Genomic DNA, 17,761 nt, shown 5'->3' with positions numbered 1-17,761 from the left:
CCCGTCACATCCATTGTAAAATGGCATTCATTTAGTTAACTACCAATATCCAGGAAGAAGTCCAGAAGAAAACTGCACGACCGGCGGCTGTTGACACCATGTACCATGAACGGTAAACATCGTTCACTTCAAAAACTATTGCACTCGTCTTTGATGTCTCTTCGGCAATATGCTCCAATGATTTGTGAGGCGTGAACATCAAAGCGATGTCCGAGCGTCAACAGGAATTCATCGCTTCTGCTTTAAGGCCACATAAGTTGACACAGCTTTAAAAGCAACCATCCGTAGAACCACTTCGCGACCCGGACAAAGCATCGCGGCTAGCGGGCCCATATTTTTTTCGGATGCTCACATAAATTAAGCCTACCCTTTTTCCCATGACGCTTATCGTGAGCGCCTTTGCATAATATTCATTATACTGTCAGAACTTTCTTCACACGAGCCTTCGCAAGCTTTGTCGCGGCCGCGTACCTTGTTTATCGATTCTTCCGTCGAACCACATGACGCTACCGCGTCCGTCTTGGTCGATCATTTCTTATGGCACCACCCAGGCCAGGTACATGCCGGATGTAACATCTCGCGGGTTAACCTTTCAACAACGCCACTCCACATGCCCCAACATCATCCCATCGCGGCCTCTGAACTACGCGAAACGCTATTTTTACATCAGCCTGACAAATAACGAAGCGATTATGCACAGTCCTGCCCAGCTTAACCTAGAAACGCTCTCTACCATTTCACACCCTTTCCCCCGGGTACAGCAGGACACCAGGTCCGCGCGGCGAGCATGTTTTCGATAACGTGAGCAGCGTTTTTTATAGCCTACGAGGGGCTCACGTGTGCGAGTTTTAATTAGAATCCTCCATTCCATTCTCTTTGAGTGCCCAAGAAGGACGTTGGCTTGTCATCGTGGTCAATTTCGTTGCAAACAAATAAAAATAAAAATCATAAACACTAGGATATGTTTGTGTGAGTCAGTGAAAATCATTAGCCATCTTTAATGGGTAAGTCCAAAAAGAACTACTACACGAAGCTAAGTTAGTTCTGAGTATAAATCATGTGTTTACTACAACAAATATTCTCTGCATGTTTCTCTTATCAAAGATTTGTTTCGTTTTTTTCGCACACCTCACAAATTAGTATGTACAGTAACGACTGAGGTAAACGACAACAGTAATAGTGGTTAAGAATATCAATATTTGTATGAATGGCAGGTTCCAGCGACGGCGCCAGCGAACCATCGCTCGCCTATCGCCGGTACGGCTGCTTGGAGTATCGTCCTCGGTCGTTCTCGTTCTTCAGAGTGGTGAAGTAACTATACACGACGATCCACATGTACACGTAAACCACTGGGAACGAAAACGAGGAACCAGTGAGTAGCGAACGCCTTCATCGCTTTCTGCATGTCTCCAGCGCTGCAAACACTCACCGACGGATATCAATCCTATCACGATCCACAGCGTTCCTCCCAGCACATAACCGTCGATGAAATACACCACTGCATTATAGATAACGCTAATCAGCAGGCCAATCGCGAGCATTAATCCCAACACCACCCAAGGCATCATGAATATGTGGTTTTTCTGCAATGAACAACAACAAACGTACAAGCTTATCCGCAAACAGCAAAGCTGCGTTAACACTCTATTCAATTTACCTTTACGACGCCCAATATCATCAGCAACGAGATCAATATGGTCATGACCAGGTTCAGGGCGTAGATTATTTTCACCACGTTCTGTGGCAGCCAGTCCATCAGAATGGTTTTGAAGTCGATTCTCACGGTGAAGATCAGAATTATCGAAATAATCGAAAGAATGATGCCGAGCACGCCGGAAGTTATCGACCCGTTCCGCAGCGAGTAGCACCGACAGCATGAGTTTACCAACGGTTGAGCCATCGTCCTTGCTTGGTCCCTTGTGTCCTCTCAAATTATTTCTGCAAAAAGGAAAACCACATACCGTCTTTATAAGTTGTTTTTAGTTTCAAATAAAAATAATAAAATAATTCAAGCCTTATGACAATAGTTAACAAATCGTCAGGTAAATATCTATAGATAGACTATATTGAAAGTGAACAACCTACAAACTCTCAGAGAACTCATCACAGTAAAATCAATAGGACAAAAATTAATTTTTAATCTTAAACTTAATAACTAACTAATTTGTAAAGTATGAATTGAAAAAAGGTTGTAATAGAACAGAATACCCAACAAAAGTAATAAATAAATGGGTAAATTTAACCAATTCTAATCTATTTTGTTGAAATGCTTTTTGTTGCGTTGCAGGAGCCGCATCTATTCACATGACCAACTGCAAACCTCTGAACAACGGTTTCAGTATTCTTCTCCAGTTTTATATCCGTGACCTTAAAATGCCGTAAAAATACGAGCAAATGGAGGCCACTTAAAACTAACAGTGCCGTAGAATGCATTTAAAACTAACAATGCAAAAACTCGGACTGCCATCAAGGGGAATATTGCATAATGGAACAGAGATGGACTTAGGACCGCAGGAAGCACCACAACACCTTCTACAAACTGCATCAGAATCAGAATTTAAATTTCCAGCCAAGTCAAAGTTTTGTAAAATGCACCACATTCATCGCTTTTCCGTATGAGGTACACCTTGGTCTCTCAGCATTTCTCCTTTCTTTTGATAATGTTTTCACACTGCATATTAATTAGGTTACCCACTAGCCCACTATTTGAACCGAAACTGAACCGAAAATAGTCCAAACATTCCATCACGAAGTTACTGCCCCTATTTAATTAACTAATATTGTTGGACTTGATTCAACGCTCTGTTGCTGTTGAATAAAGATAATTATTTTTTTACCCATAATTGATTAAGAACGATCCCAAACCTTTTATACTAAAAAGTATGCAATCAACAAACCAGAAAAATACGTAAAAGAGATACTTTTGAAAATTCTTCGAAAGATCTACATTTTTTAATGGGAAGTAAATATCACAAGAACATCCAACATTCTGGAGGTCACATGTTTTTCCAATTTTAAACCTTTTATGTTCCAGATGTTTGGCTTCCGGATATCCAAAATAATATTTTACTATGAATATCACAAAATCGTCTTTACACACGTTTTCATGAAGTTGGTTTTGCTGCACACTCCGTACTAACGCAAACAGACTTCTTTAACCACAATTAGAAGATGTAAAAATAAAGTTCTCTCTGAATTTCCATGTGTATTTTGAATTAGTGTGCAGTTACTGATCATCTCATCGAGTTTGATTTACCGCAACCGCCCACGAAAATCTTTCGTGCCAACACAACGTTCACCGATCGCAGCATATGCGCGAATATATGCTGGGCCAAAGAATTGGGCCAAGTTGTTTTTGGATTGGCCTCCAAAAAGTGGTCGTCCCCAGTCGGACACGGACTGCGTCGGCGCAACCCGATGTGTTCGCGACTTTGGGACGAACATAAACAAAAATTTCAAGATCATCCGCCGAAGCCGAAGCATCAACAGCGCGTCAGTAGTTGTGCGCGATTGTTCCGAACTCGACAACATCACCAATACACGGCGCAACACACACGCGATCACACTTCGTACGCATACTCATGTTTGGGTGGAGGAAAAGAAACCCTTCAATGACTCACGCACTTCTCAGGTGTTTAACTAGCATGTGTATGCTGGATTAAAATTATTGGAAGGCGGCACTGGAGTTTGGACTATTGATAAATTTTACCACTCAATTTTGAAAACTCGCATTACTTAACATCCACTCCACTGATGGCCACTTCAAAGCCGTTGTTTCTTCAAACCGCATACGCCGCCGCACTGTTCACACACATTCACCCGGAACCGCTGCTCAACTGCTGGCAGAGAAAAGTGAAATTCTAGAGCATAACTCTGCGGCACCCTTTCACAACGGTACACCAAACCAACCTTCCGATCGAGAATAAGCCGATTTTCAGTGCCTTGGCTCGCCTTTCTTCCTCCGTTGGGCTAAAAATAATTTCGAACGCTACATGCACTGGTTTCAAATGGCCTAACGAGGGATTTTTTCTCGCACCGTTCCACCAACTACGCAACAGAACAAACGAGGTAAAATTGATCCTCGCTTATGCGGGTTGCTGCTGCTGCGCTGCTCGGATGGTCGAATAAACATAAAGCGTCGGCTGCGCACCCGATTCTCGGCGTATGGCGCGACGCATCCGAGATCCGGTTGCAAAAGAAAGCAACTATATGCGGCGGCACCTACACCGATGCGCACTCGTGGCTGCGTTTGCTTGAAAAAAGTATGTCACCACGCACCGATTGTACCATGCGAAAGATGCACCGCGACGGCTGCGGCCTAGTTTCGGAGTCTCCTCTCTAACCTACGACAATTCGCCGGAGCGTGACACTTGCCGTAACGACCTCGAGCCGGCCAACAAAACGGTCTGATACCCACCACACCACTATAGTGCCGCTCGCTGGATCTCGTTTGATGGTTAATATCAATTAACTACTGCACGAAACTGCAACACAACACTTTGGCCACCGCACGGACCGAATACGGGTTCGCAATTGATTCGCGCGCTGTCTGTCACTGGCTGGCTATGCGCAATGCGCAAGCTGCGCCGTGCTCTTGACGCGGGCCGGACGCAGACCTTTTCACGAACCCAACACAGATATGCCTGAGATGAGGGGGCCGCCGCGACGGCGCTTAGAACCATCCGTATCACCTCGGAGCACGGGTTGGTCGGTCCGCGGACTCGCCTACGCGAATGGCGGCAGGCGGCAGTGGGGTGTTCCGCGGCGTGCACGCATGTGTATTGGTGTGCGCACATGCAACTCGCACGATTATTATTCGATGCTTACGCCATTCTCGTTTGCGCGCCGCCTCGCAGACCGCGAACGGGCTTAATGTAGTATTTTTACATGGCGGTTAAAAAGTGGACCGGGGAACCCGGAGTATGGTTTCCCTTCCACAGTCATTAATTCAACGCTATCGACTTCAAAGCGTCTCACAAAACCATGCTGCTTGACCTCAATGTAGATTTTTATTAATTAAAACAAAACGTTACTGGTAAGAGAAGCGATTTGTCAGCGGATTGCACTGAGTAACTAAACTGTGCGATCTTGGAACTTGGGACTTTTATCGTTGCTAGATTTGGTTGAACTAAGTGCATTTTCCACATTTCACTTTCGAAACATAGTTTAATTGCGATGCTCAAATCGGACCACAACGATAAGCACCGGGCGCATCGGAACGGATGACATCATCGGAAGCTGAAATCCATGAAGCAATGTCTGATTATGCACACCAGCCCGGTACTTTAAAGACTGTTGGAGTAAATCTAACGTTTTTTGGTTGTTTTTTTTCGCCAGAGAGGTACCGCTAATCGTATTCATTATCTTTTTCGCATGATTTATTGTTCTGTTTTCTCTCTTTCAATTTACAACAATTGAATGAAGATAAGGACAACTTTTGCGCCACATACTATAACCGGCAATCATGCGCAACATAATGTGCAGCAAAGTTATTCGACTTTGTTTGCACCACTTGTGATTACTATCTGATTTAAGGTCCTTGCAAAATATGTCATCAACTGGGCGCCTCCATAAGTCGTTTCATAACTTTCCACAGACCATTTCTAACGACCCCAATATTTCTAGATTATACGAAGGCATGCCGGGTATTATAGAATGGTTGAAAGGTGTACATTTTACATGAGCGGCAGGTGATCCTCGGCAAAGTTTCATTCATTTGCATTAATTTGAATGGCATGACAACCGGGTCATGTTAATTAAATTCCAATCATCCGCGGCCGCCCTGCACCGTCACCGCCCGGCGTGTGAGTAGAAGTTTGTTGTTTTTAATTACAAGTACACCGCGCTCACTCGCTTATCCTTTTTATCACTCCAACTGCCGACCCATTTCGCCCAGTACATCCGGTACAAACGTCGAAGGAAAACAGGAACTGGCACATTGACATTAATTATGACGCTATTATTGCGAATTGTCACATACAATCTCACGGTCGGGCGCCCCGAACGAATGGTTCAAAGGTACCGCACCGATGGCAACGGTGTTGTATATCCTTTCGCGTTTCGGTTTTGCCGTTTCGCAAAACAATGCCCATGCATCACACGGTGCATCCGGTGCAATAAAAGCGCACTCCACTGTACGCGAATCTGCCAGCATCAGCACGTTGGGGAAGCAATCGAACTGAGGGGGGGTTGGGCATAAATACTCCGTTCGATCCGTGCCGTGAGATCCACTTTCGCAAGGACTTACCGTTTTTGCAAAGCATTGCTTCGATCATCATGCCGGGAGCTGAGGACACTGAACGTTTCTTGACACGCCTGTGAGCCGATGCTCCGATGCCATGGAATGCAGCGCCGTTTCAGCAAAATTATACCAAAGAAGACCCCTTATATAGTGAGCCAAAGTTGGACAAAAACAGAACAACGGCTTACCGGAAGCTACGAGTTCGTTACGAAGGTAATCCGAGATTCCCGTAGTCCGTAGTTGAGCTGCATGCCCCGTCAAGCGTGCTCCTTATCGTTCCGTTCAACTCTCGCCATCGTAGAGCCGGCAAAACGGCAAACAAATTGATACAACATTATACACATTTCATCGGCAATGAGCGAGCTTCCGGCGTTTGATAAAAGCTCGGACTGTTGATGCAAAGTTATCCTGACAACAGCAGCAGCAACATCAACTTATCACCCGAGTTATCGAAGGCGATGGAAAAGTTTTAATTAGCCCGCTTACCACCTACAGGAGTAGCGCCTTCGTGGAAAAGGCGTAAAGGCGTCCCCGGGAATACGGGACGGAACGAAAAGCGTGTTACCCTTGGCGACACTTTGGCCGAATTGTGCAGCCCTGCGTTTTCAGCACGGCATTGCCGGGTGCCGGGTGATCCTGCCATGCATGCGAAAGTCGGAAGCCCAAAAACCGAACGACGGTTTGACGAAAGACTGGGCCCCAGTTTCCTTTCACACCATGGGCAAAGTTTTGTTTTCCCAGCATCGCCGGGAAACCGTTACCGGTTTCCGTAACGGTTTCCCGGTTTCCGTCGGTGCGTAAACTGTCGTGATCCTGGGCTGGAATCGTTTCGTGCTAATGGCTTTCACTATCATCGAACCGGGTGCAGCCCGGCTGGTCGGTTGCACTTGTTGCGAATGCTAATTAACAATTACCCTTGCAGGCCAAATCGTTCACCGGCACAAATCGGTGCCGGTACCTGACTTTCGTTTTGACGTTGACGTTTATTGGTCGCCCATTTTCCACTCGTCGAAGCGTAAATTGTTAATTAATACGTACAGCAACAAAGGCTGCCGGTTGAGGGTGTGTAGCAAGGAAACTGCAACAGCCACTGGTAACTCGGTGCAGTACGCGCCCGATAAGAGCAGAGCATCGCAGAGCATCGACATGATCAATGCCGCAAATGCTCATCGACATGCACCAGCTCAGCTCGTATCCTGATTCGCATGGAGCACTGCAGCCGGCCAGCAGTGGATCAGGAAGTTACTGAACATCTGTGTAACCGGCTACAGACCGAGTTCATGGAGAGCAGCTCCACTGTCTTTTGTCGGAACTTGTACTTATTGTCGGAAGGGCAAAATCAGGGTACAGTTTTCCGTACTTCTACAGTGACTCTTGCTTTCTGCCATTTTGTAACATCCTTGCGGAACATGTAGTACATAAACATGACTGATTTATTTATTTTTATACAACACATCTATTCAAACATATCAACTCAATTTGTTCACGCTTCTTGTAAAAATAACTGCTGATTTATATCATTTATTTGGATTGGTTTGGAATATGACGCTGAGGATTTGGTTTGTCAATTTCAACCCTCAAATAAGGTTCTTCGGTGGCGGTGGCGACACGACATTGTACGCCAAGTACCGGTGTCCCGGTGCACAACAGGTTGCGTGGTGCACAACTCTACCACACACACACGGTTGCCACGTGACTCCTGGTTTTGTAGCATTCGCCCTTTCTTCTCACATTATTTCATCCAATCCACCAAGCATAAACCAGCAGCACTTCAGGATGAAACATTGTTTCCGAACCATGTTGCAACTTGTTGGCATTATAAAAAAACAGGAACGCACTAAACGTCCTAGTATCCATCACGCAAAGTCCATATGTCGGGACCGGAGGCGAATGCAACTAAACTCGGATAAATTTGTAGCAACAATGTTCCAGTTACGGGGAATCAATATGTATGCATTGCCATAAAAATTCGCTTCAATGCCCGTCATTACTGGTCCGCCGTCGAGCAGAATATGTTTCGCTCACTGGCTCACTACTGTTCCGTGCTGGGAAATGAAATCAAAGCGCACGCTGTGCCATTCCGAACGGTCGGGCCGGTTTTTCACGGCACTTGCACGTCTATGGGATCGGGAGAGCCGGCAGCACAAGCAACACAAGGCGGCCATCACCAGCATCAAACGATTTGTTTTTCGCTGTAACGCCGCTCCTAACGCCCGATGTGGCCCACCAGGAGCCGAGCTTAGGCTAAGCGAAGCGTTTACGGAGCACACTTGCGTTTATAGGAAAGTTATTAATCCATTCCATTGAATGCTGTCGATACTTTCCAGTTCCCGTCCGGTCCGGTGGTTCCTTTGCTGGGCCGGCGAATGCACGTCACGGGCCGAACAGCCGAATGTAGTCTTTCAGGACCGAACCTGCAGGAAAATTCGAACAATCATTAAACGGAGCAGTGGCACGGTTGCTCCGGCACTCTGACGGTGCACACGATATGAAACGACGTACCTACGACGCCTCGTGCTGCGCCGTGAGGTTGAACCGAAACAGAACCTGCTGATGGCAGATTTAGTGTTAAACAAAGTATAAGACATTCACGGGTGTGGCGGTTAGTTACCTAGTGCCCTAGTCGCAGTTTAGATAGTTATTGTTCCGGAGAAGAATTAACAAAATTGCATACTTTTTGATAACCTGTATAAACATGTTTAACATAAAAGCGGCCGCAGTCATAACAGTATTTCATTGGTAATTAAAGCGATTGAATATCAGTGCCCTTTCCCTATTATTTTTCCTTTTCTCTCCTACACGTTCGTTAATTGTGTGCAAAAAAACCATGTACCGAATTCAAACGAAATTCGCCGTCCCTCGACGGTTAAATCGCTCTGCAATCCGTCTATTGCCACTCCAAACTCAATTACTGATCAGCCCTCAGCGCATCGACCGAGCGCTTCGGAATTGGGTCGATCGGATGCAGTATCTGCCGGTGCAGTGCTCGACTCACCGTCCAAAACGGCACACACAAATGCCATGCACGTGCTTACATCGGGTGCCAAACATGGGCCGCATACTTCATAAACATAAAAGAGTATCGTTAACATCGTTTTATCCGGAGCTTGATCTGTTTTGTCACAAAATATGAGGCAATTGCTGCTGCTGCAGCAACGGTAGCAGACTCTTAGCCATAGCGGCAACCGGTGACCTAATACTAAAGCGCTAACGGTTAAAGGTTGAAGCAGTGGGTAACATGGGCAACCCCTGCACAGCACAATAAACTTTAATTAACGATCATATCATTGAAAGCTTCACTTCCGGGTGCAGCGTTCAGGCCAATCAAATCATTGCGTTTCTTCGCCAAATCTATGCCGGCGTCGACCCATAAAACTCTCGTAAATATGCACGAGACACCGGTGAGTCTGCTGCCGATAAAATGTTTAACACTAACAAATCTAGTTTTTTTAAGTTATTCTTCACTCAGCCTTATCACACACTCGGAGACTCGCTTGAATTGTGCTCGAATCGAACGGGGAACGGGGTGGAAAACACAAAATTATTGAACATATCTACAAGGGTCTGCATTGGGTTTTTCGCCAATCCTTGCGTTGGACTCTTCAACCACATAACTTGCATATTGTATGCATGCATCCTTTGTAATCCATGTTATACGTTAGCTGTTGTGGTTTTGTAAAACAAATATAACCCAGTCCAATCAATACAATCGACCAAATAACTAGCGTAACGTAAACACCAATTCGTTCAATGTGTAAACGCATCAAACGGAAAACGAGCTCAAATCTCTTGATCAACACGAACAATGAATCAATAGTTTTATGTTTTTGCTATGAATAATCAATACGACGCTCTTGGCGCCGTTTCAAACGACATTTCAAACAATAGTAAACCACTGAACAATTCCGTAAAACTATTATCATTACCAGGGTGAAGATTTTTTACGACTCTAAACCTCCAACGTGGTAACATGCAAATCAAGAATCAAACCCCTTTCCATGCACCACCTCGGTGGAGTTTATTGTGAGGTCAAACTAATAGCAGACAACCCGCAGACGATTGGCGAAATAAACTTGGAAAACACCGGAAATCCTGGCCAATGCTTCGTTCCATTGTTCTCGTCCAAATTCGGGTCACTCGGAAGCTCGGACGAGCGTTTTGCATACAACTCTTTGCCCTTCTGATTTTATGTAAAAAACGGAGGCAAAAGAATAGAAAAATATAGGACGATATACATTTTTTTCTCTTAAGTCAGAACCGCGTTATCTGTGAAAAGTATCAAAAAGATAAAAGTCTATTGAGAGTACAACACTTACACGAATTCTCTCAACCGTTAACGCCTATTAACGGGATATTATGTAAAGTTAATGTTACCGAAAATTCTCAAAACGTTTCTCGTTACTCAATCAATATAGGTCAACACTCAGTTTATCGGTTTCACTCGCTCGCTAGTCTTTGTGTTTTTTTGTAAACAAACTTTTAAAAAATGTCGAAAACTGGTGTAAAGTGTAATGTTAATCGCCAGTTTCCCTTAATGTAACTCGATCTGTGGAGCTGAGACAAATAGTATGTTGATAAATAATTAAAGCACAACATACACCACTTAAGCGTGAACAATATCCTTTTCGGTTTGAATTCTAGTTATTTCTTTGTTTTGCAACAAACAGTTCGTTCGTGACTTTCATCATCTGATACGGAATGCGGCGGGGAAACATAAAACAACGGCGAGCATGAAAAGCTTTAAGCAGACGGCTTAATAAATGAAACATTGACATCCTTCCAGGATAAATGTGGGTGATTTGCATACAGCATTAACAATCACCAGTCAACTGTCTAGGGTTCGATTGTAAATCAAATGAAATCCGATACATTTTCGTTGTTTTGATGTGCAATTATGTTTGTCATCATTACAAATATCGCCGTACCGCATCGCCAGCCGATCCGGAAAATCGCTGCCAACGAGTTCGTCGGTCATTACTAATGTGGAAAAATGGAGCACATGAAGTGCCGAACAAACGCTTGGAGCATGGATGGCGGCTTAACTGTCGAACTTTTCCCATTTATGGATGCTACTTTAAATCGACACAAATCGTATGAATAATTGGGCTCCTGCACAATGAACGGCAATGAGCCAAGCAGCGGGTGCATTTAAAAAGACATTAACAAATTAATTTCCTAAGTATTCTAACCAGCTTATCTAATAACCACCAGCCAGGCCCGGCTATACGATTCACCCTTCACAGCAGAGTTGTTTAATGTGAAGCATTAGAGTTGTAGAATTTAAATCCAAAATGGGTTTTGTATCGCTATCTCCGGATGGTTCATTCCGTGTGCTTCTCGTTAGTATCCCGTTGCCAGGGATACAATTAGAGCGTCCAAGGGTGAAGGCTTGGATCTTACGACCCATGGCTTAGCTGAAACGAATGGCAACATCAATTGGCTGCAATTAGGCCGCCGAATTTTCGTCACAAAGTTTACATTATTCTTTTGACACGTAACTAGCTACGAAGCTCCAGCTGGTGTCCAGGATCCAGCCCGCCCTTTAAAGTGCGAGTCATTGGAGCGTGGCAATATTTTGATATTCCAAGGGCTGTGGTTCATTCTTTGCACGAAAAGCCACGTTCGTTGGACACACTTCTTGGCATCCGCGAAGCATTAGGATACAGGCACCAAAAAAATATTTTGCCGGAGAATGGAGTACCGTGTTGCAACCTGTCTTTGTCGGCTTTTTAACACTGTTTTGTGCGTTAGAGTGACGGAAACGTTGGAATAATTGTATTCGGAATACATGCAGAACGGTGAAGCACTTTAAACGTGGCACAGCGGCGTAATGCTTTACTTTGGATCTTTTGCACCCGATTTTGGCGACGCTTCGTTTACGCTTAAATACTACGAAAACAATGCTCACGGTGATACTTTTCTTTCTCTGCCTTCCCAACGTCTCTGGTGTCAATGGGGTTTTGTTCTGCTTTTAAGTCTGGACTTTTTCTTTATCCCGTGTCTTCGGCTCGGTGCTTTCATGTGTTTCCTTCACTTTGTTGCTTTGGTACCCATTATGCGCCACCACAGCATAGCATACAGCATACGAGGACATATAAATCTTCGAATTTTTAGACTGCCGCTGTAATGCTCCATTTACGGAGCATTGTCCTTTTGGAAGGTTTCCAAAACCAACGTCGGCGCACAGATCGACGGCTTCCTTTGTCGCAACGAACCGGAGCTGGGCCGCAGGACCGATTTTCCTGGGACAACACTGCGCCAGGCTCCAAAAGTTTGAACTTGTCTGAAGCCGTCTTAAATAAGAAAGCGGAAGCAATTCGAGCATAATTTGCTCATTTGGTTGATTGAGGCGACGGATTGTACATAGCCCATTACATTAATATTGCATATTTAAAGGATTAGTTACAGTGGTAGCTTGTGTTCACTAATCTGTTATTAAAAACGAATGAAACGATGCGAATCGATTTTCTGTTTTTAGCTCTGTCATGAACTTTACTAGATTTTTAAAAGGTCAATCATTATCACGTGCAAATACGATACCTTTTGTTAAATGATTCGAGATCTCGCTCATTAGGTAAAATTTAAACGGCTCCAACGCTCAGCACGCAGCCAAATACCGGTGAAGGCGCAGCCAACGTAAACGTCATCATCGCCGATCGTAAACATTACATGTGTTTGTTTACTATCCGGCAAAGGATTGTTTGTTTTCTTATTCAATTGACCGACAAAATTTCGAAGACAACCCAAATCTCACGCACATTTCGTCGAATGCGTGAGCGTGTGCGTGAGAATGCCCGCTGCTTTGATGTGTGCGGTCTTTAGTTGTTCAGCTTTGTAATCTTTTCCTCCGTCGGTGAACCGGCAAACACAAGTATGAGGTCACACAGTGCGTCGCGCGTATAAAGCGGTTTGTTCTGCGCTATTGATTCCAGTCCTAAAATAACCTTCAATCTGTTCACAGTGGCCAAAGCGCATTTGTCGCGTACGATTTGCAACTTCCCAACCGCACTACTCGTGGTACTGTTCCTGCCCACTAATCGGTTCGAGATAACAGATAATTCACTGACCATGGCCACCGTCGACGCCCAGTTCGTTCAGCAGTCGAACGATTTTGCAGTTCAATTGTACAGGGTGAGTCACACAGGGCGTTGGTGGAGAATTTAGGAAGTGAGCAATGCTCTAGCTTGCGGAGAGTGATGCATCCCGTGTTTCCCAATGCCGGTGACTCAGTGATAAGGTTGTGTTCATGGTCCTATCTTTTTGTCCGTTTTATTCCAAAACACAGCAAGTGAGCTCGAAAAGTACCGGAGAAAATGTGGTCATTTCGCCTTTTTCGGTCAGCGCGTGCCTTTCGTTGGTGGCCCAGGGAGCCGCCGGTCTCACGGCGGACGAGCTGTTTGGTGGCCTGCGCTATGGAAAGGCCGACCGCAAGCAGCAGGTTGCGGAGTCGTACCGACGTCTGATGGAGCGCTTATCGACCGATAAAACCATGAACGTGGCCAACAAAGTGTACGTCATGGAAAAGTTCAAAGTAAAGAGCTCATTCAATGCGGTCGCCGCCGACAGTTTCAAATCGGAAGCCCAAGAGCTTAACTTTGCCCAGAATGTGGCCGCAGCGAAAACCATCAACGGGTGGGTCGAAGGGAAAACGAACAACAAAATTAAGGATCTCATCGCACCCGACGTGCTGGATGATCTGACGCGTATGGTGCTGGTAAACGCGGTTCATTTTAAGGGCACCTGGACCTACCAATTCGATCCCGCCTCGACCCGCCCGATGCCGTTCTGGTTGAGCGCAACGGAGTCGCGCGAAGTGCCGATGATGAACATCAAGAAGCACTTTGCGTACAACAACTTCGAGGATAAAGGATTCTCCGCCCTGGAGCTTACGTACAGCGGAAGCGACGTGACCATGCTGGTGCTGCTGCCGAATGAACGCACCGGCCTGGCGGCGTTGGAAGCGCAGCTTCCGAGCCTTAATTTAGCCGAGCTCGCCTCCCAGATGCACAAGCAGGAAGTGGAGGTCTTTCTGCCCAAGTTCAAGATCGAATTCTCTCTCGATCTTAACGACGATCTGACCGAGGTAACTGGCCGCCGTTGATCGGGTTTTGCAAAAATAGCAACGATTCTGGTTTTCCTCCTCTCACAGCTCGGCATGGGTCGAATGTTTACTGACGCGGCCGAATTTCCCGACTTACTCGAAACGAACGAACCACTGAAGGTCTCCAAAGTAATACACAAGGCGTTCATTGAAGTCAACGAAGAGGGAACCGAAGCGGCTGCCGCTACCGGTAAGTGTCACGAGTGTAACCCCCACATTCGCTCATCACCCTGCCACCCATCTCCATCATCTCAATACCTGCGCGGTCCCTGGGGCTCTCTTACACCGTTTTTGGTTGCATTTTGTAGCGGCTGTGACGCGTGTAAAACGATCTATCCAACACGCATTAAAAGTGCAAGTCGATCATCCGTTCTTGTACATGCTGCTGACGGGCACTCCAAAGCAAGCAGCATTCGTTGGGCGTGTCGCACAACCTCCCACGACCGATACGCCGGTCGCGAGCCGCGATGAGTTGTAGTTCAAAAGTATTGAGCCCACAGCGAAGCACAGTTAGACTGAAACAGACGCTAAGAAACCCATGTGGCCGTGTTAACAAACTCGTTCGATACACACACGCACATCAATCGGACATGCATTTTCGTTCACGCAAAACCTGCGCTGTCGGCATCACGACCAGCTTTTTGATCGATTTTGCTTTTTCTTTCCTCTATCCGATAACACCACGTGCCACGATAAAATGCTACCGACTCGACGACAGGCATGGTGATGATGTTGCGCTGCCTTCCGATGCATCCCTACTTCACGGTCGACCATCCCTTCGTGTACTTTCTGAAGCATCAGCAACAGATCTACTTTGTGGGCCGCATGTCGAAAGTCGAATCGTAATGCTCTGCGGCACTCGAAACGGTCGCACTAGCGAAGATCTGTTTCACGCTCGCTACGGGTTACGATGTTGTATTATTTTAAACAAACAAAGAAACAATAAAAGAAGCACGCTGTTTTACACAAAAACCCTTCCGTGTTTGAGGCTGCATAGCATGTTTGGCTCCAAGTGTATAGGTAACACAAACTAGCGAAGATTTTGAGCTATTTCTGAGTCATACAAATAACATGTAAAGGCAACATTTGCCTAAACACTTGAATCAGTTGCACCTGAATCAATATCAACAGCGGCTTATTTTTGCACACTCTTATCACTCTGTGTGGTGTTAACCTAATCCTCGTCTGTTTCGCCGACCAGTCAATCTTATCTCAAAAGCATAATGCGTTTATCAATAACTTAGGCAGTTTACGTAACTCTTTCCAGAAAGCGCTATCTTTTACTAACATATGTTGAAAATATGCCCGAAAGTTGCTCTCTGATTAATCGACATGCCTTCGTCAGATTAGAAAATCAACACCATCGACAACAACACGCTATTGGTCGATTACAATTTGGACCGGTACAGAGATAATACCAGATTTTTGGGGTAATTTCAACTTGGTTTGTTCCAAGTCTAAAGTGCTAGGTTTCTTTTTCTGCGTGCATCATTCTTTAGCTAATTAGTATCTCCTGGCACAGCATCCGAGTTTTCCGAGGAATTCTAATTTTGGCGCATGTGAGATCATTCTCTTCATCGAACCTGTTAAACGGTGCTGGGAGAAATCTTGTGGTCTACGCGGCACACAAATCGCACCGAGCATAGTAAACAAACAATTGCTTTTCATGACACCACTTTTAGCACCCCAAACATGCCGGGCTTCATAAAAGAATTGTCGGTGTTTTATATCACCCGTCTCGTAGGCCACACGAGTCGTGTATCCTAAAACGGCAAATATTTCATCAATATTCGACAGTAGCAATTATTTTAAAGTCACTCTTCACAAATTTTGTCAAGATCCGTAATTTTCTATCACTAAAATTCCTACAAAAAATTGTTTTCTTCTAGGAATGGTTATGACGGCCTATTGCATGATCATCTCTAAGCCAATTACGTTCAAGGCAGATCATCCGTTTGTTTATGCGTTACTTTCGCGTGAAAAGGGCCTTTATTTCGTTGGCAAAATGTCGAAATCAACTTAAATGGGCGTATTCAAAGCTGTTACCAAAGCTTGTTTAATAATACCAACTAACGTTACCTCACCTTAAATTTTGTTATTGGGCAGAAAAGTTGCCACAGAATATACATCCACACAAAATAGTTAATGATCAACGTAAATTTTAAAGGAAAACAGGACTCTCAAATAGGACCGAACATATGCGGCTACATCCCAGCATTATTTTTGTCGTCACCTTTTCACAATATCAACAAACTATCTGAACATATTCATGCTCATAATATCGATACATGTGGTTACGACACCAATCGTATCATTATTCTAAATCAAACAAGGGATAAATTTTGCATAATTCCTACCATAAATTGTTTTTTTCTAGGGATGTTTGTGATGACATGCAGTATGATTATATCTGAGCCACTTACGTTCAAGGCAGATCATCCGTTTGTTTATGCGTTACTTTCACGTGAAAAGGGCGCTTATTTCGTGGGTAAAATGTCAAAATCTACCTAGAGGCTTACTCTATATCAATGTTACAAACATTAGCACAGATTCTTAGTATATTGTACTTAGGTGGAAACAGAAATAGAACAACGGACAGGTTATAGGGCAGCACAAGTTCCTTAAGGTGTATTTAAATAACCAACCATAGTATTGAAAGTGCCTTTTAATTTCAACAGCTTTATGGAATGGGCGCAAACGTGTGTGGCTGTGGCAAACACGTGTAGCTGCGATCTATCGATTGTTTATAGTGTTGTCACATTTTACAATTTTAATAAACTATAAAAATATACTAGTTGGAGTTATGATTATTTTCAAATAAACTTATTTCCTTCGTATATCCGAAATGCTTATATATCCGAAATATATCGTATATCCGAAAAACAACAAAAAACAATAAAAATATTTTCTAACTACAAATTGTATTCCCAAAAGACTCTTCAGAAATGCTCACTCCGTTGCCCCAGGGTCTTCATCTTTTAAAACAAATCGTCTAATATTATTCAGTGCATTACCGACATTGGTCAATAAATGAACAACATAGAAACTTGTTTTACAAGGTTGGCAAATAATCAAAATAAGGTCACACAAAATAAGTGGTTTTGCCTCGAAGGGGACCTAACCATCAAATCACCCACCTTGCTTATCGATCTTAGCCCTAGCAAAACATACCCAATTCGAATTTGATATTGATTCACGGCACCGTCAACACGTGTCGCGGACACGACACACGAAACAGGAATCTAAAATATCATAACCAACAAATAGTTCAATCTCGGAGGCAACTTGCACAGTTTTATTTCGCAATACCAATTACGCAACGCATCGGCAAGTCGTTCGAAACCTCAAGGCTCACACCATTGGAAATAGACGGAAATATAAGTAGCACAATTTGACACAATGATTTCGGTCCCCTGGTT

At 44.5% G+C, this 17,761-nt stretch overlaps 2 protein-coding genes across 12 annotated transcripts; one reads left to right on the top strand and one right to left on the bottom strand.

Annotated features, from left to right (window-relative positions):
* Positions 1-960: 960 nt before the first annotated feature.
* On the bottom strand, positions 961-4,565 carry LOC128278289 (uncharacterized). 6 transcript variants are annotated; one of them, XM_053016987.1, is made up of 5 exons: positions 3,910-4,060; positions 3,736-3,836; positions 1,658-1,938; positions 1,430-1,583; positions 961-1,349 (listed from the first exon to the last, which is right to left on the bottom strand). In XM_053016987.1, exons 3-5 carry the CDS (start codon positions 1,898-1,900, stop codon positions 1,249-1,251), a joined length of 498 nt encoding a protein of 165 aa, XP_052872947.1. In that variant the 5' UTR covers positions 1,901-1,938; positions 3,736-3,836; positions 3,910-4,060; the 3' UTR covers positions 961-1,248. The 6 variants fall into 6 exon arrangements, with proteins under 6 accessions (XP_052872947.1, XP_052872945.1, XP_052872946.1 ...); XM_053016985.1 differs by lacking the exons at positions 3,736-3,836; positions 3,910-4,060 and adding an exon at positions 4,418-4,565; XM_053016986.1 differs by lacking the exons at positions 3,736-3,836; positions 3,910-4,060 and adding an exon at positions 4,375-4,514.
* Positions 4,566-12,999: 8,434 nt separating this feature from the next.
* On the top strand, positions 13,000-17,115 carry LOC128277874 (antichymotrypsin-2-like). Of its 6 annotated transcripts, none has more exons than XM_053016465.1 (5): positions 13,000-13,112; positions 13,203-13,372; positions 13,527-14,324; positions 14,391-14,532; positions 14,651-14,820. In XM_053016465.1, coding segments are annotated over exons 1-5 (1,281 nt in total). In that variant the 5' UTR covers positions 13,000-13,111. The 6 variants fall into 6 exon arrangements, with proteins under 6 accessions (XP_052872425.1, XP_052872427.1, XP_052872426.1 ...); XM_053016467.1 differs by lacking the exon at positions 14,651-14,820 and adding an exon at positions 16,720-17,115 and having other exon boundaries at positions 13,100-13,127; XM_053016466.1 differs by lacking the exon at positions 14,651-14,820 and adding an exon at positions 16,232-17,115 and having other exon boundaries at positions 13,100-13,127.
* The last annotated feature ends 646 nt before the right edge of the window (positions 17,116-17,761 follow it).

Source organism: Anopheles cruzii, chromosome 2 (assembly GCF_943734635.1).
Source record: "Anopheles cruzii chromosome 2, idAnoCruzAS_RS32_06, whole genome shotgun sequence".
In the NCBI taxonomy this organism is placed as follows: domain Eukaryota; kingdom Metazoa; phylum Arthropoda; class Insecta; order Diptera; family Culicidae; genus Anopheles; species Anopheles cruzii.
The sequence above is the reverse complement of the archived record's forward strand: the minus strand, read 5'-3'. Positions and strand labels throughout refer to the sequence as shown.

Excerpts from the sequence above, each read along its gene's own strand:
- LOC128278289 (XM_053016985.1), bottom strand. The coding sequence starts at position 1,900 with ATGGCTCAACCGTTGGTAAACTCATGCTGTCGGTGCTACTCGCTGCGG. Across the intron at positions 1,584-1,657 it reads TGATATTGGGCGTCGTAAAG|AAAAACCACATATTCATGAT; the intron begins GTAAATTGAATA and ends TGTTCATTGCAG. Across the intron at positions 1,350-1,429 it reads GATAGGATTGATATCCGTCG|TGGTTTACGTGTACATGTGG; the intron begins GTGAGTGTTTGC and ends TTTCGTTCCCAG.
- LOC128277874 (XM_053016465.1), top strand. Across the intron at positions 13,373-13,526 it reads TTGCAGTTCAATTGTACAGG|CAAGTGAGCTCGAAAAGTAC; the intron begins GTGAGTCACACA and ends TCCAAAACACAG. Across the intron at positions 14,533-14,650 it reads CGAAGCGGCTGCCGCTACCG|CGGCTGTGACGCGTGTAAAA; the intron begins GTAAGTGTCACG and ends TGCATTTTGTAG.